The following is a 20,964-nucleotide window of genomic DNA, read 5'->3' on the forward strand; positions in this document are numbered from 1 at the left end:
CATATCATCCTGACTTGGAAATATATCGGCATTCCTTCATCGTCGCTGGGTCAAAATCCTGGAACTCCCTCCCTAACAGCACTGTGGGAGTACCTTCACCACCAGGACTGCAGCGGTTCAAGGAGGCAGCTAACTGCTACCTTCTTAAGGGCAACTAGGGATGGGCAAGAAATATTGGCCTTGCCAGCGATACCCACGTCCTGTGAATGAATAAATTTAAAATCAACTATCTATCTATTTGCGAATTTTTACACTTTCATTGACTGCAATTTTTGTATGCATTAAGGATTGCTTCAAAGCAAGATTCCAACTTGGATTTGTAAACTAATGGATAGCATCCAGTTTCTATTGTGACACATGTTTTATACAATAGCTTGAACTTAGCACATTACATATGAACATATCATTTGCTGGGCAAGATGAGCTGTATAAATGTGTGTCACTTTGGGATCCATGTAGCATTCTATTTTTGCAGTTGCTAACTGGTGTAAATTCAAATTAAAAATAAACTTGGAGTGAATGATGAATAAGCATAAACTGAGGGCCTATCTTACATTAACCACAGAGTAATGGACGAATATCACAGTTGTGTGAATGATTCAGTGCACTTCAAAAACACATGCCCCCCCTGCGAGCTCTACCACCAAGAAAAACAAGCAGCAATAATGTGGGAATACCAATCAACTCCCAAGTTCCCTTCCAAGTCATAGAGCATGTTTGACTTGGACATATATAACCATTCCTTACTTTTGGAATTCCCTGCCTAACACGATCATGGGAGCGCCATCACTACAAGGACTACCATGGTTCAAGGAGAAGGCTCACCACCACCTTCTCGGGGTAACTAGGGATGGGCAATAAATGTGGCCTTGCCAGGGTTGCCGACCACCTGAGAGCAAATAATTTTTTTTTAAAACAACATGCTTTAATATTGTCCTGGCTCTCTGTAATAAACAGGTAGTAGAGATGAGCAGAGACCTACCACTAGGCCCTGCAATTTGGCTGTCAACAGTTGTTCTGTGACTGGCACTTAGTTTTAATCTTGTGTGAGGGCTGGATGCATTCAGCAATAGTGCATATTTGGCGCTGGGAATGAGGTATAGTAGTTTTGCTGTCACATAAATGTTAGATGCTTATGTTTGCTATAGGCAACACATTCATCACTTTCCCTGTTTAAAGAAAAATAACATTTTGGCCTAGAAATTCAGTTGGGCGCGCCAGCCGTTAGCGCCTTAGGAGGAGTAGATCTCGAGCGCTAGGCGCTTAGCGCCCGGGCGCAGCGCGATCTGCGCCTCGCCCCAACTTCAGTACACATTTAGCGCCGACGCAAAGTCTTAGCGCGTGCCCTGCTGCGCGTGCAGATCATGACGTCATTTCGTCGTGCAACGCCCTTTGTGCGCCCCGAACCGGAACTTCACTCGCGCCGGCCCATTGTGCGCCGGGCGGCCCTAACGACTGTGAAGTGGAACGGTACACAGCCGAGGCGGGCCGCGGGGAGCGCTAATTAAAGGGCACTTACCCTGCACTATAAAGGCCAGCCATTTTGCAGCATTCACTCTTGTGCACGGTTTTTTGGAGAGAGACCAAGGAGGAGAGCTTACTGGTTTGGACCAACACTAGGACAGGTATTTTTGGCTCAGGCCAGAGCTTAGCAATTATCTTTGCCTTCATTGAGAGCTCAGTGTTTGCCAGCATATAATGGGGGCTGCATTGGGTGCCAACGCTGACTTTCAGCCTTATGCCAGAAGGGCTTACAGATGCCGTGAGAGAGTGGCAGCCCTGGCTAGATGCAGAGGGGGCAACAGGCGTCGCCAACTGAGGCCTTACCCACCCAGGGTATACCGCCAGCAGTCCTCCTATCTGACCATGTCTGCCGCGATGTGTGTTAGGAGGCTGCGATTCAGAAGGGAGGTGGTTGCAGACATCTGCCAGCTGCTTCACAGAGATCTGCAGCCACAGCTGATGCGCAGGACGTCTCTGTTGGTGGCAGTGAAGGTGACGGTGGCTCTCAACTTCTATGCCACCGGCTCCTTCCAATCCGCTGCTGGGGACATCGCTAACATCTCCCAGTTCGCAATGCATTGCTGCATCCGCCAGGTGACCAAAGCCCTTTTCAGAAGGAGACATCAATTCATCTCCTTCCCCATGACCCTGGACAAGCAGCAGCGGTGTGCAGTGGGATTTGCAAGAATAGCGGGCTTCCCCATGGTGCAGGGCGCCATTGACTGCACGCATGTGGCTTTGCGGGCACCTCTGGAGCATGCCGAGGATTACCGCAACTGGAAGGGCTACCATTCCCTCAACGTACAGCTGGTGTGTGACCACAGGCAGCGCATCCTAGCTGTCAATGCCCGCTTTCCAGGCAGCAGCCACGATGCCTTTATCCTGCGACAGACAACTGTGGCTGACATGTTCCAGGCACAGCCTCACCCAAGAGGATGGCTTATCGGAGACAAAGGCTATCCTTTGTGTACCTGGTTCATGACCCCGCTCCGCGCGCCCACGACCCCTGCTGAAGAGGCATACAACGAGAGCCATCAAGCAACTAGGAACATCATAGAACAAACAATCGGCGTCCTCAAGCAACGGTTCCGCTGTCTCGATCGCTCCGGGGGTGCCCTCCAGTATTCGCAGGAGCGAGTCTCCCAATTCGTCATCGTTTGCTGCATGCTGCACAACCTGGCTATCCGCAGGACTCGGGCACTGCCACCTCACGTTGGACCACCACCTCAGGAGGAGGAGCAGGAGGAGCATGAGGAGGAGGAGGATGAGGAGTACCAGCCCAGGAGGGAGGCACAAGGTCCAAGGGCCGCCCGTCGGCGGCTTATTGAACGTCACTTCTAGGCCCCCTGTCAGGGAATGGCTTGTGCCAATGAAAGAACATGATTGCAGCCGCTCCGCAAGCCCTCAGCCGGTTAAGGCAACAAACACTTCAAAGATCAAACATGGACAATGTTAATAAATAAAATGCTTTATTGTACAAACTCAGGGCCCCTCCCACATGATAACCAAAAACAGACGAAACCCCCAAAAAACACTCAAACACATTACTCGCTCCCACAACCTGGAGAGGATTAACAAAACAGTGCAACTAAAATGGCCGTCATCCTCGGCCTTCGTAAAAAACAAACATCACATCCTCGGCCTTCAAAAAACAAACATCCAATTCTCGGCCTTCAAAAAACAAACATCCAATTCTCGGCCTCAAAAAACAAACATCCAATTCTCGGCCTCAAAAAACAAACACAACTGGCCACACATTCGACTTTTTGGCCCGCTAGGGCGATGCCTTGGCCATCTTTGTGTGGCCCCTGCCCGCCCTGCTGCTCCTCCTCAAAGTAAGGCCATTGGCTGCTGCAAGGCTGGGGGCAGGCTCCAGAGGGGCACATGTCGTGACGGCAGATGCCCTTGGGGGTCGGTCTAGTCGAGGTCTGGCCGTCGAGCGGGCGGCTATTGAATGCTGCAGCTGTGGCTGGCCAGCATCAGTCGCTGCAGCAGCTCCTGGCAGCTCCACTGGGGGAGTGGCAGTGGCGGCTGGAGGAATGGGGGCAAGCTGGCGGATGGCAGGCGCTCGCTGGTCGCCTGAGACACTGGCACTCGCCCGGGCCAGCACTGCAGCATGTGCACCAATCTGCCGAGGGACAGACCGCTGTGCTGCTGCAGCGCGCCGGGTGCCCTGGCGATGCCTGGCTGACACAGCGAGTGTGGCAGCAGTGAGTGCCCGTGTTGACCTGTTCAGTGACTTCATCAGAGCACCCAGTGACTGCACGGCACCACTGATCAGCTGCCCACTCTCTGCCTGAGCTGCCCCGAATGCCGCCTGACTCGCTGCCTGCTCTGCCCCGAATTCCGCCAAACTGATGGCCTGTGAGGCCCCGACATCGGTCACACTCCGAGAGAGGGACTCGATGGCCTCAGGCAACCGTGCCACTACCCCCATGAGCTCCGTGTGCCGGCGCTCTGAGTCCGCGGACAAGTCCTCGAGGCGTTCCATCTCCTCGGCGAAGACCATCTCCAGACTGGAGACCGGACTCTCCCTCTGGGGAGAAGGTCGCCGAGCTGGCCGACCCTTCCTGCGTTGCTGGACGCCGCTGGGCCCAGCAATTGGACTCCCCTCCGACCCTTCCCCCCTCTGGGGCGAAGGCCGCTGAGCTTCCACCCCCCTCCCGTGTTTCTGCAGGCCGCAGGTCCCATGAGCTCCCCTCCCCTCTGACACTTCCGCCACGCTCCCCTCCAGGGAAGACGTGTCCCCTACATTCGCATGGGTTGCCGCGGCTGAGGGTTCCCCTGATGGGCCGCCTTCCTCTTGCTCCTCCTCCTCCTCCTCTTCTGAGGGGCTGTCACTGGCAAGTTCAGGGACCTCCTCCTCACCATCTGAAAGCAGGAAGGCACAAGAGTAGCTTTAGAGTGAGAAGAGGGCGTCAGCGAGGGATGCATGAGTGGTGGCATTCAGTGCATTGGTCGGACAGTGGCAAAGGATGTAGATCTGATGCGCAAGTGGGACGAGAGAGGTCCAAAAGGTGATGTCCTTACCATTGGTGCCCAGAACAGGGTCGGCATCTCCACATGCTACGGGGCCAATCACCCGGCCACCCATGATGCGCTCCACGCGATGTTGCAGCTCGGTGAGCGGCTGGATCTGGGGTCGGCCTCCCCCGGTCGCAGTCCGGCTCTTCTTATTATTGGCCAGCTTGGCCTGCAAGAGAAAGGACGGCCTCTAAGTACAGTGTGTAGCCCTGATCTTGTGTGCACTGCCTCCCATGGTGGAATAGCCTGGCCAGTGTGTCGCCCTGATCTTGTGTGCACTGCCTCCCATGGTGGAATAGCCTGGCCAGTGTGTCGCCCTGATCTTGTGTGTACTGCCTCCCATGGTGGAATAGCCTGGCCAGTGTGTCGCCCTGATCTTGTGTGCACTGCCTCCCATGGTGGAATAGCCTGGCCAGTGTGTCGCCCTGATCTTGTGTGCACTTCCTCCCATGGTGGAATAGCCTGGCCAGTGTGTCGCCCTGATCTTGTGTGCACTGCCTCCCATGGTGGAATAGCCTGGCCAGTGTGTCGCCCTGATCTTGTGTGCACTGCCTCCCATGGTGGAATAGCCTGGCCAGTGTGTAGCCCTGATCTTGTATGCACTGCCTCCCATGGTGGAATAGCTTGGCCAGTGTGTTAAGTGCAGAATGTGCAATTGATGTTCATGCCTGTCCCATAGCTGCTGGATGAGGGCTGGCCATTAGGGCTTTCAGGTCCCTTTGCCCATAATGTGAGGTGCACATGCAAGGATGAGGAGGACACTGGAAAGGGTACTCACCCTGACAATCCGAGTGAGGTCCTTAAACTTTTTGTGGCATTGGGCACCGGTCCTGGGGACCTCGCTGTTGGTTGACACCTTGCTGGCGACATGCCTCCAGGCTCTCCGGTAGACACGGACCGGCGCCTTCCTGCCATTGTCCGGGTACAAAATATGGCGCCTCTTCTCCACACCACCAACCAGCACACTCAGATCAAGCTCTGAGAAGCGCTGCGCTCGTTCACGGGCCTTCTGCATGGCTTCAGGCGCTATTTGGGTCCAGCAGCAGTGTTCAGGCCCAGCTGGAGGGCTCCACTATCCAGGGCGTGGCAGCAGACCAAGTCGACCCTTCCCCCTTAAGAGCTGGCCGGCGCCAGGGTGTCTGCTGTCAATCACGAGATGGCCGCACCTGCGCTGCGCCCGGCCTCGGCGCTCTCGCTCAGCACCTCCGGCTTAGCGCCTAAAGAGAGGCGTGCAGCGCCAGTTTTAGTGCTCGAGCAAACTCTTAGGGCGAAGCTAATGAATATCGGAGAAGTGGCCTCGATTTTGCGCCGGGCGCAAACTTTAGCGGCCGCCCGACTTTACCGCCCCAAAAGTGGCTACAATGAATTTCTAGGCCTTTGGGTTTAAAAATATAATTGTATTCTAAATGGAGCTAGGCTCTTAGAAAAGAACATTGTTTTGTTTTATTTTGGAATGTGTAGGTAGCAGTGAGATTACTGCAGCGGTTCAAGAAGGCGGCTCACCACCACGTTCTCAAGGGCAACTAGGGATGGGCAATAAATGCTGGCCTTGCCAGCAACGCCCACAGCCCATGAATGAATTTTTAAAAATTACTGCAAATAGGTGATAAAAGTGATGGCCCTATGGCAGGAACCTTCTTCGAAAGTCAGTATCTATAGACAGCTAGACAGCCCACCTATTTCTATAGAGCTTGTTGCCTACAGAAAGATGCTTCTGAGCACATTACAGGACAGATAAAAACCACAGAGGAGGAAACTAGGGATAGTGAAAAGTTGTACAGATGCCAAAAGCATAGAGATTTTTCCAAAGGCGGAGTGTGGTGATAGGACAGAAGGATTTAGAGAGAGTTCCAAAGGACAGGGCATAAAAGCTGGAAGAACAGGCATTGATTGTGGAATGAAGGGAACGGGTAACCTGATGTCAGAGGAGTGGGGGCTGTATGCCGGGATGTATAGCTGGAGGGAATTGCTGAGGTTATGGAGGGATTTGAAAATAAAGACAAGCATCTTGGAATCAGTCTGCTTGAGCTTGGTATGGACAGGGTAAATGGAGGCATGGGGCTTTTGTGAGCAGGTAGGCCATGGCATTTCAAACAAGTTGCAATGAGTGGAAGTTTGGGGCCTGGGAGGCTGGGTCAAAAAATGTTACAGAAGTTGAGCTTTGAGATGATAACGGCATGGGCTAGGGTGGATCCTGGTGGTTTTATAGAGGTGGGAAATACTGTTTTAGTAATGGAAAGGGTGTGAGGAAGGAAACTCAGTTCAGGCTCGAGCAGTACCTGATAATATTGCACCTATGGATGTGGCCACCAGGAATACTGCCTTAAACTAAAGACGGTGGCTTCAGTCTTGCTAACATTAACCTAGAGGAAAAATCTCTTCCCACAGACCTTAATATCGAACTGGTAGTTGAAGCAACATCATTGGGCATGATGGAGGAGAGAGGTAATAGCTGGGTGCCAATGGTATGCAAGTGGAAGCTAAACCAATGGGTACCATATAAAAGATGAAGAGAGCAGGGTCAAGGATGGAGCCCTGCAATATACCAAAGATAACTTTGCAGGCTCAGGAGGAAAAGATGTTGAAAGAGATTTTCCACTTATACGCCAGGAGCATATATATCAGGAAATTATACACAATTTAACACCCATTGAATTAGTGGATAAAAATCACAGGCTAAGGATGCTCAATTTCCCAATATGCATTGTTGGTGTGTGCCAGGAACACTGAAGTGGAAAATCCTCGCTACATTGTGCTTGTTGTGAAAAGAATGAGTCATGGGAGAGCAGTCAAACTCCTAGAAATTGATTGAAGAGGAGGGACACTAGAGGGGGATTGAGTGGTTGGTGTGGTATCTTGAGACACAGCATATATATACAACAGCACAACATGGCTTCCGGTAAGAACTGTACTGTACATGGCTTTATCTATATATATAAAACGGTATGTCTCTCTGTCTGTCTTTCTGTCTCTCTGTCCGGCTATACAATCAAAAGTTATAGAGCATACCTACACATATGTTATATCAAAAGAAAGCTCATCATTAGGGGACTCTTGTAGGCATATTTACTTTTTGGTCGGACAAAAATTGTTCCGACGGTATCCAAAAAACGTTCAAAATTCCGCTTATTATTCGCTCATTAGCATCGAGTGATGTGAAGGTTGACCAATCGTACAGTCGAGCGACCCGACGGTCGACCAATCGCTGCGTCATGGGGGCGGGTTCATTGCGTGTGCGGGCGGGCCATCCTACAGTCGAGTGACAGGACGATTGACCAATCCTACACTTCAGTGACCTGACGGTTGACCAATCGGTGCGTGTGTGGGCGGGCCTAATCATTCTCAACTGAGGCGAGTGTCCGCCATCTTGATTCCGAACGATTTTTTTCCCCACTTTCTGTGTGTTTATTTTTCCCACTTTCTGTGTGTACCCCGTTAGGTTCTTTTGTGCTGTTGTCTTCTTAGCTATGGGGTGCTTAAAAACCTGAACTTTGATATTTAGGAATCTCTCTTCATTGTAGTGGATGCACGGAGCCGCGGCCTAGCAGCGCGGGAAGCCTGGGCCTCGAGTTCAGCGGATTCCCAGCGTGCCCGGAACCTGTCGAGCCTGCTGAAGGCCCTCGGCGTCTCACTCTCCCCCCCCCCCAGTCTTATTCTCTCTCTTCCCCGCGCAGCCCGAAAGCCCGGGGGAAGAGGGAAGCGAGCAGCTGAGCGGCGGGCGGCGTCTCTCTCTCCCGGAACCTGTCGAACCTGCTGAAGGCCCTCGGCGTCTCACTTTCCCCCCCAGTCTCTCTCTCTCTCTCTTCCCCGTGCAGCCCGAAAGCCCGGGGGAAGAGGGAAGCGAGCAGCTGAGCGGCGGCGTCTCTCTCTCTCCCGGAACCTGTCGAACCTGCTGAAGGCCCTCGGCGTCTCTCTCTTCCCCCCCCCCCAGTCTCTCTCTCTCTCTCTCCCCCCCCAGTCTCTCTCTCTCTTTCTTCCCCGCGCAGCCCAAAAGTCCGGGGGAAGAGAGCAGGTGAGCGGCGGCGTCTCTCTCTCCCCCCCACCGCAGCGAAAGGCGTTCCTCTGCCGCCCCCGGCCAACCGGTTCCAAAGGCCCGCCGCATTCATCATGAGCAACCCCGGGCTCACTTTGGAGCGATGGGCACCCGGCCTCCCGATGTCAGACTGACTCCGTTCTGGTACCGGAGAGGAGAGGGAGAGGGGGGAGGGAGGGAGGGAGAGAGAGAGAGCGAGGAGGGGGAGGGGATGAAGAGCGAGGAGGGGGGAGGGGGTGAAGAGCGAGGAGGGGGAGGGGGTGAAGGAGCGAGGAGGGGGAGAGGGTCGAGGTGCAGAGCGAGGGGGGGAGGGGGTGAAGAAGGAGGGGGGAGGAGGGAGGAGGGGGAGGAGGAGGGAGGAGGAGGGGGGAGGGTGGAGGGGGGGGAGGAGGAGGGGGGGAGGAGGGAGGGGAGGAAGAGGAGGGGGGGAGAGGGAGGGGGGAAGGGAGAAGGGGGAGGGAAGGGGAAGGGGGGGAAGGGGGAAAGAGGGGGGGGAGGGGAAAAGGGGGGAGGGGCAGGGGAAGAGGGGGGGAGGCGGGAGGGGAAAGAGGGGGGGGAGGGGCGAGCCCAAAACACGGGGAAAAAACACCATCAGCAGGCCCCCCCTATCCCCTCCCCCCCCCCTTCATCCCCCTCCCTCCCCCCCACACCCTTCTCCCCCCTCCCCCCACCATCTCCCCCCCTCCCCTTCCCCTCCCCCCCTCCCCCTTCCCTCCCTCCCCCCTCCCCCCTTCCCCTCCCTCCCCTCCCCCCCCTATCCCCCCTCCCCCTCCTCCCCCTTTCCTCCTCTTCCCCTTCCTCCCCTTCCCCCTTCCTCCCCCTTCCCCTTCCCCCCCAGTCGCTCTCTCTCTTCCCCCCCAGTCTCTCGCTCTCTCTCTCTTCCCCCCAGTCTCTCGCTCTCTCTTCTTCCCCCCCCGTCTCTCGCTCTCTCTCTTCCCCCCAGTCTCTTGCTCTCTCTCCTTCCCCCCAGTCTCTTGCTCTCTCTCTTCCCCCCAGTCTCTCGCTCTCTCTCTTCCCCCCCAGTCTCTCGCTCTCTCTCTTCCCCCCAGTCTCTCGCTCTCTCTCTTCCCCCCCAGTCTCTCGCTCTCTCTCTTCCCCCCAGTCTCTTGCTCTCTCTCTTCCCCCCAGTCTCTTGCTCTCTCTCTTCCCCCCAGTCACTCTCTCTCTTCCCCCAGTCGCTCTCTCTCTTCCCCCCAGTCGCTCTCTCTCTTCCCCCCCCGTCGCTCTCTCTCTTCCCCCCCAGTCACTCTCTCTCTTCCCCCCGTTGCTCTCTCTCTTCCCCCCAGTCGCTCTCTCTCTTCCCCCCAGTCGCTCTCTCTCTTCCCCCAGTCTCTCGCTCTCTCTCTTCCCCCCCAGTCTCTTGCTCTCTCTCTTCCCCCCCAGTCTCTCGCTCTCTCTCTTCCCCCCAGCCTCTTGCTCTCTCTCTTCCCCCCAGTCTCTCGCTCTCTCTCTTCCCCCCAGTCTCTCGCTCTCTCTCTTCCCCCCCAGTCTCTCGCTCTCTCTCTTCCCCCCCAGTCTCTCGCTCTCTCTCTTCCCCCCCCAGTCTCTCGCTCTCTCTCTTCCCCCCAGTCTCTTGCTCTCTCTCTTCCCCCCAGTCTCTTGCTCTCTCTCTTCCCCCCAGTCACTCTCTCTCTTCCCCCAGTCGCTCTCTCTCTTCCCCCCAGTCGCTCTCTCTCTTCCCCCCAGTCGCTCTCTCTCTTCCCCCCGTTGCTCTCTCTCTTCCCCCCAGTCGCTCTCTCTCTTCCCCCCCAGTCGCTCTCTCTCTTCCCCCAGTCGCTCGCTCTCTCTCTTCCCCCCAGTCGCTCGCTCTCTCTCTTCCCCCCAGTCGCTCTCTCTCTCTCTTCCAACAACAATATGCCCTCAAAAAAGCCTCGGCACCACCAGGCACCCCCAGCTAGTTATTATATACATCAGTAATCCACCAGGTGGCTCTATTACACTGCTCCCTCCTTATTGAAGAAGTTAATCATAGCAAATAATTATTGTACATGGCTTGCATGGTATCCACAACTCTTGGTATACATTTCTCAAAAGGAATCCATTTTACGTTTCCAAATTCTACTATAGAATTCTGTAACACAAACAAAAGATATGAACTTATTTTCCATGTTTACAGATTAAACTTAATCACTGGTTTTCTGTCTTGAAGAGGATACCTTCTTTCTTGAACAGAACTTTCAGATCTTGTAGGACTTTGACTTATTCTAGGCTGAGCCTGCGGAGAATTTTTCTCCAAGGGCTGACCTTGATCTACATTTGGACTCTCTACACTTTCAGACTGTTTGTCTGTCTGGCTCCGGGCTCAGACTTAAATTCTGACTTTGTCTTCGACTTGTTTCTGGTACATCTGATGTAGGATTTGCTACTGGTGCTCTACTTGTAACAAGACTATCTGACTCATCAGAATAAACTGAATCATCCCAGCTTTCAACTCCTTCCACATCTGTAGGTAAGATATGATCAATGTGAACAAACCTAACCTTTCCATGATCAAACATCTTGAAGAAATATGTGCGAGGGTCACATATCTTCACTACTCTTCCTGGTAACCACTTTTACCATTTATGGTGATAATTTTTCACTCTAACTTTCTGGTTCAACTTCACATTTCTCTCTCTAACTCTACCTTTATCATGATTCTCTTTCTGCCTTGATTGTTTCTCTTCTATGGACTGTGCCAAGTTTGGCTTTAACAACGATAACCTGGTTCATAGCTGTCGTTTGAGAAACAACTCTGCTGGTTTTCTACCAGTAGTGATATGAGGAGTATTCTGATAAGTACTCAGAAAATTTGCCAGATTGTGGTCCAATGACAATTGACGTTTCTTTGGATTTGGATCCAACATTTGCTTGATGAGAGCACATTTGACAATTTGTTCTGTGTGCTCTGCTGCACCATTTGAAGCAGGGGGGTACGGTGGAACTTTGGTATGTTTCACACCGTTTCTGCTCATGAACTGTGTGAACTCTTCTGAACAAAATTACGGCCCATTATCAGACACAATTCTTCTGGGAGGCCGTATGAAAAAAGCAGTCTTCACAAATTGTCTAGTGTTTTGCTTGTTATTATCCACATCAGAAACACCTCTACGCACTTCGAGTGACTATCTATCACTATGAACAATTGCCGTCCTAGCTCAGCAAAATCTACAATGTAACCTTTGCCACACTCTGGGAGGCCATTTCCATGGCTGTAATGGTACTGATGGTGGTTTCTTGCTCACCAATTGACATGTTGTACACTGACTGACTATGTACTCTATCTCTTTATCTAAACCTGGCCACCATAAGTAACTGCATGCAAAGCTCTTGGTCAAGCACATTCCCAGGTGCTGGTCATGAAGATCTCCTAACAATTTAGACCTCAACCTATTTGGGATAACCACTCTTGCTCCACAGATGATACAATCTTTATCCACTGACAATTCATTCCTACAAACAAAATATGGAAGGATATCTTCCTCTTATACCTGGTTTGGCCATCCATTTGCTATGTAATCATACACCTTTGACATAATTGGGTCACATTTGGTTGCCCTACCAATCTCTTCAGCTGTGACTGGCAGCTCATCAATGTATGAGAAATAGAACACTTCTTCCTTATTGGGTGTAACATGTGATGGGGATGGCAACCTGGACATAGCATCAGCATTACTGTGATCAGCTGATTGTCTGTATTCAATGTCATATGTATACACTGACAAAATCAAAGCCCATCTCTGCATTCGGGCTGCAGCTAAAGTTGAAACTGGGGACTTTGGATGGAGGATTGCTATCAAGGGCTTATGGTCAGTAACTATGGTAAACTTATGACCAAACAAGTATTTATGAAAGTTCTTGACCCCAAAAATCAATGACAAAGCTTTCCTTTCGAAGTGCGCATAATTCTGCTCACTGGCACTGAGAGTGCATGAAGCAAAAGCAATTGATCTCTCCTCCCCACTATCTAGTATATGAGAGATCACTGCCCCAACTCCATATGGAAAGGTGTCCCATGCTACCATGATCTCCTTAGATACATCATAGTGAACTAACATGGTACTCTCTACTAACTGACTTTTACACTATTGAATGCTGTGTCGCATTCTTTTGACCACTTCCAAGGGACCCGTTTTCTCAACAGCTCATTCAGTGGATGTAACAATGTAGTCAAGTTTGGGAGGAACTTTCCATAATAATTCAAAAGACCCAAAAACGATCGAAGTTCAGAGGCATTCTTGCGAGTGCGTGCATTTCTGATTGCATCCAGCTTTCCCTTGGTTGGATGTAAACCGTCTTTGTCTACTCTGTGCCCTAAGTACTCCACTGAGTTTTGAAATAACTCACACTTGTGAGCTGTCACTCGTACTCCGTTCTTCTCTAGCCATTTGAGCACTTTATTCAACAACTCATCGTGGATTTGCCTGTTCGGTGCAGAAATGAGTATATCATCCAAATAACACACTACCCCTTCAATCCCCTGCAAAATTTGGTTCATTGCCCCCTGGAATATGTCGGGGACACTCCAAATGGTAGCCTATTGAACTGATGTAGGCCTTGGTGAGTATTTATAGTCAAGCATGACTAACTCAAGTTGTAGGTAGGTGTTTGTTAGATCTAACTTCGAAAAGATCTGGCCACCTGTCAGTGTTGTGAACAAACCTTCCACATTTGGCAACGTATTGGGTAGATTACACTCTAGAACCTGGTTTACGGTTACCTTATAATCAGCACACAACCTTACCTTACCATCTGACTTAGGTACAACAACAATGGGTGTAGTCCAATTACTCAGATCTACCTTAGAGATAATGTTCTCAGTTTCTAGTCTTTTGAGTTCTCGCTCAACTTTCTCCTTGAGTGCATATGGTACGGGACATAGCTTGCAGTAAACTGGTCTTGTGTCTTTATGTACTCTGACACTCGCCTTGAAGTCTTGGATTGGACTGCCCATTTTGCTGAACACCTTCGGATACTGCTTGATGACATCATCTTTTGATCAAATTTCGCTTCCATGCGAGAAATCTCATTCCAATCTAGCTTCAGTGATCCCAACCAATTTCTACCTATCAAGGTAGGCTTGTCTCCTGCCACTATTATGAAAGGCAAGCTCTGACACTGATCCTTGTATTTCATTTCCTACTACTCCTGAGTAGCCTTGCAGCTCTACCTTCGATTTCTCTAGTCGATAATCACGCAACTTGTCGCGATATAGTAATTCTGGTACTATGCTCAAGGATGCACCAGTATCGATTTCCATGGGTATCCTGGTTCCTGTGACATCTACTTGGATGATGATACCTCGCAAATCGCTGTTAGATACCTTCATGCTCCTGATGACGTGAATCTCCAGAAACTCCTCGTCCTGCTGCTTCTCTTCAACGGTATGTAGTGTCTGGTGATTTCTACTTCTAGTATTGCCAGTCGATTTACTCTTCTGTCGGCTCGCCTTTGCAAGATGCCCAGTTTTCTTGCAGTAGAAACACTCTGCCTTCACATATGGACAGCTTTGAATGATGTGTTGTCCCAGGCAATGAGAGCATGACATCAATGCACTGTTACATTGGCCAGTTGCCGAGGCCTTGGGGCCCAACTGCTTTTCACTTTTAGCCTGCAGCCGATTCACCTCCGTTGTCTGACGGCTGGAAATGGTGCGGAACTCTCAGGATTATTGATCAGCCATATCCATCGACATAGCTGTCTGACAAGCTAAGTCAAAAGTCAAGTTAGGGGTTGTCAACAATTTACTTCTGATATGTTCATTTTTCAACCCACAAACAAAGCGGTCATGCAACGCTTGGCCCTGAAAGTTTTAGAAATGACAGTGTATGGATAGCTTTTTTAAAGCTACAATGTACTCACTGATACCCTTGTCATTTAATTGATCACATGCTCCAAAATGATAACTTTCAGCAATTTCCAGGGGCTCAGGACTGTAGTGTTGTTCTAACTTAGTTAGGATCTCCTTCGGCTTGGCGAAACAAGCAAATTTTTCAAGGTTTCATACACCTTGGGGCCTGCTTCAGTCAAAGAAATAGCCCGTTTCATTTCTAAAACCGCCTGGTTATGGTTTACATCATCGGGGACTTCAACAATACTATTCGCAGTGAAAAACATTTCTAGCCTCTCCACATACACGCCGAAAGTTTCTCGTTCATGATGGAACTCACCCAAGCACCCTATTATTCCCATAGGCGCTGCCACCTGGACTCTGGCAACATCGACAGTTCAGCCACGTGTGCTCGAAATTTACCTTGGATTTTTAAGTTTTTCTGCAAAACGAAGAACCTCTAACAGTCTCTCCATCGGTTGGCAGAATTATCCTCCAATAAAATTTCAGCTAGGGAACCGGCAATCGCATCCTCATCGACAATTTTTTGATATCTTGAGACACAGCATATACATACAACAGCGCAACATGGCTTCCCATAAGAACTGTACTGCACATGGCTTTATTATTATATGCATCAGTAGCCCACCAGGTGGCTCTATTACAGTTGGTATCAAAGACAGCAGAGAGATGAAGGAGGATGAGAGAGATAACAAGCCATAGTCTCAGTTGCACAGGATGTTGTTCATGACTGAGACCAGAGCAATCCGTTACTGTGAATGGGATGGAAACTGGATTAGAAAGTCCCAAACCTGGAAGGATGGGATTCAACACGGCATTATGGAATTTTTGGAACAATTGGAAGGTTGGCTTTGGAGCAGTTGCTGAAAATGGAATAGCTGAGCGTCACCTTTTTGAGCAAAGGATGAAATTGATGGCTTGAAGTAAATGGGGACAGTGTCATAAGTGCAGATATCACGGGGGGGGGGGGATGGGTGGTCAGGAGGCGATCCAGCGATAGGTTGTGGGCTCTTCATGGGTGAGATGAGTGCACTGAGGGTGTGGAGTATTGAGTCAGTCAGGAAGAAGGCAGTAGGGAGGGCTGGGAGTTGATGAGGCAGAGAAGGAGAGAGGGGTTCAGAGAAAGCAGAGTGATGCCGATGGCCTCAATTTTGGACACTTTAAGTGCAAGAACTTTCAACTTTTGTGTCCAAGGTAAGGATGGAGCTGACCTCTAAATGTGAGGGAGTTTAAGCAACATAAATGTTAGTTCAATTCCTTTGTATCCTTGACTTTAGTTGTTACTCCCATCCTAGTTCTCCAAAGGCATTATTAATAACCAACTATTTCAACCGAAGATAAAAAAGCAAATCAATGTTATATCAGTAGCACTGATGGCAGGACTTTTAATGCCAATTATTTAAAATGTTAAATCCCTAATGTCTTTAGCTGTGATTTTACCTTCTTGCATAAAATCATCTGATGGTCAAAGAGGAAACCCACAAAATTCTTCGCCCTGGCATGTGGCTGCTGAATTACAATAAGATCGCCACGTTGGATCAGTTGTGTGCTACGGATTGAAATATCTTCACCCTAAGAATACAAAGATTTCATAAGGAGCAGCTCCACTATAATTTTTTCACATGCGATGCGCATTAATTTTGCCTTCGGAGGTGGGACAAAAGCTGGGTGCAGATTATTACCAACTGCGCATTTTATAGGAGTGGAAATTCTTGGAGGCGGTGCTAAGGGGGGGCGGTGGTGAATGTTTAATACATTGACGCGTCATTCCCCTGCTGTTTTAAGGAAGACAATCGTTTATTTTAGACGGATTAGCTCCCCAATTCGATAACGAGATGTCAGCTCGGACTTTTCCCTGCTCCACCACCGTAACTTTAATGAAGTTCAGCCAAAGCCCCGTCTAAACATATATAACGGGGATTCCACCAATGCAAACAGTGGTGGAGGAGGAGGAGTCCTGAGGAAATTCGTCCCCTTAGTGCCCATCTGCTATTAGCGCAACAGTATGTATGTGAGACATTTTTTAGAAAGTGGAGCTTTTTAAGTTTTCTTTGTATTTAAGGCGCGCCAGTTTGCTCCAGAAATTCTGGTGCGTTATTTGCATTTTTTAAATACACGTTTGTGTTTTCTATCAGGAAAATCGGCAAGGATTGTTCCGCTGAACGTGTGAGGGAATGTGCTGTGTGAGTGTGTCAGCAGCTGGCAGACAATTGCAATGATGCGTCAACAGGCCAAATAACACGCCAGAAAGCATTCCGCGGATCAGAGATTTGCAAGTACAGTGATATAAACAGGGACGAGATCTGACTTTATCGGATAGAGTGTGTTGGCAATTATGGATTCATTCAGCAATAAATCGGAGACTCGGGAAATATTTGGGCAGAAGTCGGCTCACATTAGATTTGTATCTAAGCCATTCTGGCCGTCTTTGGGGACCATTATATCATGCATGGGCCATAATGAACGAAGAGGGAAAAGCAGCAAGAGAGGAAATGGTGCATTTGCTGTTTAAGGAAAATAAAGAATCAAGCCAAATTGCATTGTTTAACATATATACATAACTGTATTGCTTGATACCCGTCTTACATAAGTTATGTATTGAAGTCTCTGTAAAAAGGCAATGCTTAAAATAAATCTAGATTTTTATGTCAATGTGTTGAGGGACTGAGAAGGAGGGTAAAGAGAGGGAGCGGCAAAATGTTTTTGAATTGTCCCAGTTTTTACCTGCCAATTTAAAATTGATTTCTGCAATTTTAACAGTTTATCTTCAACCTCATTCTCTCCCTTCTGAGTATTAATCGCATTAAGAACGTTCTTCATGGTAACCACGGCAGCTTCCACATTCTGGTAATCCCTCGATGAATGAAGAAGAGACCATTAGTAACACAGTACATGTTCTGACAGCACCAGTACATCAGGGGGGGGGGGGGGGGGGGGGGGGGGAGCATGCAGTTACAGGCTGTTGATTTCCCGAGTGGACCTGTTTTATCAGTTAGTGCTATTTCCTCCTTATCCCAGAGGGCAGTAAATGAAATAGCAGATCCGCTTTTTCTTCACTTTTAGTGAACGGTATGTAGGGGTACATTTTTGGCTTCACCTCCTGGGCGCTTGCCTGCTGTAAAACCCGCCTGATTTTCCTTCCATCGATGTTTTTGCATCACTGAAATCAATGGAAGGAAAATTGGACGAGTTCTACATCGAGTGGTGAAGTTGAAAATCTGTCCTTATGTTTTGTACTTTCCTCCACCATCTAAAAAATATCTATTTTTCCTTGTATAGGTTTTCTCTGCACATCTTTCCTCAGTTGACTCAATTAGTAGCGAAAAAGAGCAGGGGTTCTTTTTGAGTAATTTTAAACAACGTTAATTTAAGCATAGTGTTGCGCTTTTCCTGGTATTTAAGGTTGCTACATAAATTCCTCCTATGCAAGATTTTAAAGAAAAAGTTGTAGTATTGAAATTAGTCTGTAGTATAATGGGTATGAACATTTAATGTCTTTCCCTCTCTGTTAGAGGAGGTGGTTAACCTATTTATTTTAGAAGGGGTAATGAGTGCTCATACCTATTGATCCCACGGCGCAAGAACTGGGATCCAGCCTAATGTCGGGAGATCCAGGGTGGCCTATCGGAGTTCAAAGGAGTGCACAGGACAGCCATGAATAGAAACATAGAAAAATAGGAGCATGGCTGATCCTCTATCTCAATACCATATTCCCGCTCTCTCCCCATACCCCTTGATGCCTTTTGTGTGCGTTTTAATTCCACCCCCTCCGTTTTTCTGCCGTCGGCATTGACTCTTTGCTGAAATACAGCTCTACAAGTGCCAGTTGCTGTTCGGTGCTTGGACTGCGTTACTAGTATTCCTTTGTGAGCTTTAATACATAAACAGCGAGAGTCAGCAGGCGACTGAGCTGTGGGGACACAACAGCGGAGCCCTTGCCCGATAGCTATGCACGTGTGTCTCCTACAAGAGTCGCTGGGTAGTGATCAGAAGAGGGATTCCTGGGGAGGAGGATTTTCCTCTCCCTAACTGACAGCACTGAGGCCAATTGAAGAGTTCTTGCTACCGATCCAGCTGAGATCAATTAACTCTGCTGGCATCAAAACTTACAACTTTTCCTGGACTGTATGGCCCAGCTACACATTGGATAAACCTCCATAACCAGCTGGAAATCAGTGTGTTTTTGCTTCCTAATAAATCCTGTTAATAGTGATTAAAATCAGTGATGAGATGAATCTGTATTAATTGTCTAATCTTTAGGTCTCTTCTCTCAGTGTCCCATTTCCCCAGTCAAGCGGTACCCAACCTTTTCCCAGGGCAGTGCCAGTGACATTCCTGATCTAGGTGTCTAGTTTTTCCAAGACTGTCCTGAAGTGACTCACCCTCCCATTTTCCTTCCCTTCCTCCAGGGAAGTGCCTGGTCTATTGCTCCATCTCCTTGAAGCAAGGCTGAGATTGGGAAGTGGCAGTGTGGGAAAATGTTCTATTGTTGTTTTGTAACTTTAGGGAATGTTGCAACAATGAGCAAAGTAGCTGAGGAAACTCTATGTGACGACAGTTACAAAATAAATGTTAATTATTATCTGCATTCCACATATTCAGATCATGAGCTGCTGTCCTCCAATTCTGTTCACGCAATGACTGTTTCGTGGTTTTGTCTCTTTTTTATATGCTTAACAACTGGAGTCAATAGGCATCAGATTTAATACTTACTCGTGGTAAAGTGGGGTGGCTTTGAGCAGCTCCATCAGCAGTAATGGATATTTACAGATCTTCTGCACTGGCATTATCAGAAACCCATCGAGAGGGAGGTTAATCATCTGTTGGTGCATTCGGCAGACCTCAAAAAAGTAAGCATATTTTTCTACCACTATGAGTTTAGCCCATTCATCAAGAGCTTTGTCGTGGTTGTTGCAGTAGTCAGCATACATCATGAAGCCTTTACTCTGCAAAGAGAAAGAGAGAGAAATGTCAACAGGTGATGAATAGAAGACATGGAGATCAGTGGAGCTGCTCAGACGCCACCAGCCACAAAGTTATTAGCACGTGGCTCAGAGGAAATTACAACAACCACTTCTCTTTATGTAGCGCCTTTAACATAGAAAAATGTCCCAACCCGCTTCACAGAGGCGCAGTCAAAAAAATGGACTCTGGTCCAAAGGAGGACATCTTAGGAAGGATGACCAGAAGCTTGCTCGAAGAGCTGGGTTTTAAGGAGGGTCTTAAAAGCGGAGAGGGAGGTGGAGGGTGGAGGGGTTTCGGGAGGGAATTTCAACACATGGCATCTGGGTGGCTGGAGGGAGGCACAGAAGGTTGATCAGAGGAACAAAGCTCAGGTGGGGTTGGAGGAGCCAAACCATGGAGGGATTTAAACACGAGGCTGAGAACTTAACTTATTTTTTAAATTAATTCTCCGGATCACTTGTAAGACCAGCATGTATTGGGATCAAGGGATATGGGGAGAAGGCAGGGACAGGGTACTGAATTTGAATGATCAGCCATGATCTCATTGAATGGCGGAGCAGGCTCGAAAGGCCAAATGGCCTACTCCTGCTCCTATCTTCTATGTTTCTATGTTTCTATCCCTAGTTTGATACAACTGAGTGGCTTGCTAAAACAATTGAAAGGGCAGTTAAGAGTCAACCACATTGGTGCAGGACTGGAGTTTCATGCTTGCCAGACTGGGTTGATGGTAGGTTTCCTCCCCTAAAGGGGATTAGTGAGTCAGTTCGGTTTTTATGACAATCTGATAGCTCAATGGTCACTTTTTTTTTTACTGATAACAGATTTTATTTCTAATTTTTTTTTAACTGAATTCAAATTTGAACTCGCATTCATCTGGATTATTAGTCCATGTCTGCTGCAGTACGAGTAACATAACCACTACACTACCGTACCCAGCACTATGTGGTAGTGGAGAACCGGGAGCCAATGCAGGTCAGCAAGAACTGAGCTGATTGGTGAATGGCACAAGATAATAGAAGGGCAGCAGAATTTGGATGAGCTGAAGGTTACGTAAGGAGGGTGGAGAAAGGGAGGCCAGTGAGGAGAACATTTGAATCGTTGAGTCTGCAGGTGACAAAGGTGTGATTGAGGCTTTCAGCAGCAGATAGGCTGAAATGGGACAGAGTTGGGCGACGTTAGGGAGGTGGGAGTGGGGCGGCGGGGTGCGGGTCTTGGAATTTCTGGATTTTTTTCCCCAAATTATTTTTTGGTCTCAGAACAGGTAGAGTAGGATTATGTAGAAACAAAAACAAGAGCAAAATCACTGGTAAACAAACCATAACTGAAATGTTATGAACTGTTAAAAAAATAGACTTTCACTGCAGCTCAGGGAATCAAAACTATATGGTACAGAGGCCCATGCTGATTTGGAAGTCAAGTGAACATTAATGATGTGCATTGCTTTTAAAATATCCCAGATACAATATTTAGTGCTCGAGGTGCTACAAGCTGAAAGAAGTCATGCCAAGGAGATTAGCAGGTACCAGAGCGATACTGGCTGCATTTATCATTATTCCACCAACCATACCTGGTTGTAACCAAGAACAGACTCTGAGTCACCGCAAAGACC

General features: G+C 48.9%; 1 protein-coding gene across 1 annotated transcript in view; it reads right to left on the minus strand.

Moving 5' to 3' along the window:
- The window catches only part of LOC147115979 (rho guanine nucleotide exchange factor 9-like), a 59,242-nt gene extending 39,380 nt beyond the window's left edge, over positions 1 to 19,862 (minus strand). Inside the window, exons 1-3 of the mRNA XM_085990659.1 lie at positions 19,104 to 19,862; positions 17,115 to 17,244; positions 15,831 to 15,962 (exon numbers count right to left, since the gene is read on the minus strand). Of these exons, the coding sequence (XP_085846785.1) occupies positions 15,831 to 15,962; positions 17,115 to 17,244; positions 19,104 to 19,324 (483 nt within the window). The 5' untranslated portion in view covers positions 19,325 to 19,862. The remainder of the gene's footprint in view (positions 1 to 15,830; positions 15,963 to 17,114; positions 17,245 to 19,103) is intronic.
- Positions 19,863 to 20,964: the final 1,102 nt, after the last annotated feature.

Source organism: Somniosus microcephalus, chromosome 6 (assembly GCF_052327205.1).
Source record: "Somniosus microcephalus isolate GS21.2 chromosome 6, FLI_Smic_1.0, whole genome shotgun sequence".
Taxonomy (NCBI): domain Eukaryota; kingdom Metazoa; phylum Chordata; class Chondrichthyes; order Squaliformes; family Somniosidae; genus Somniosus; species Somniosus microcephalus.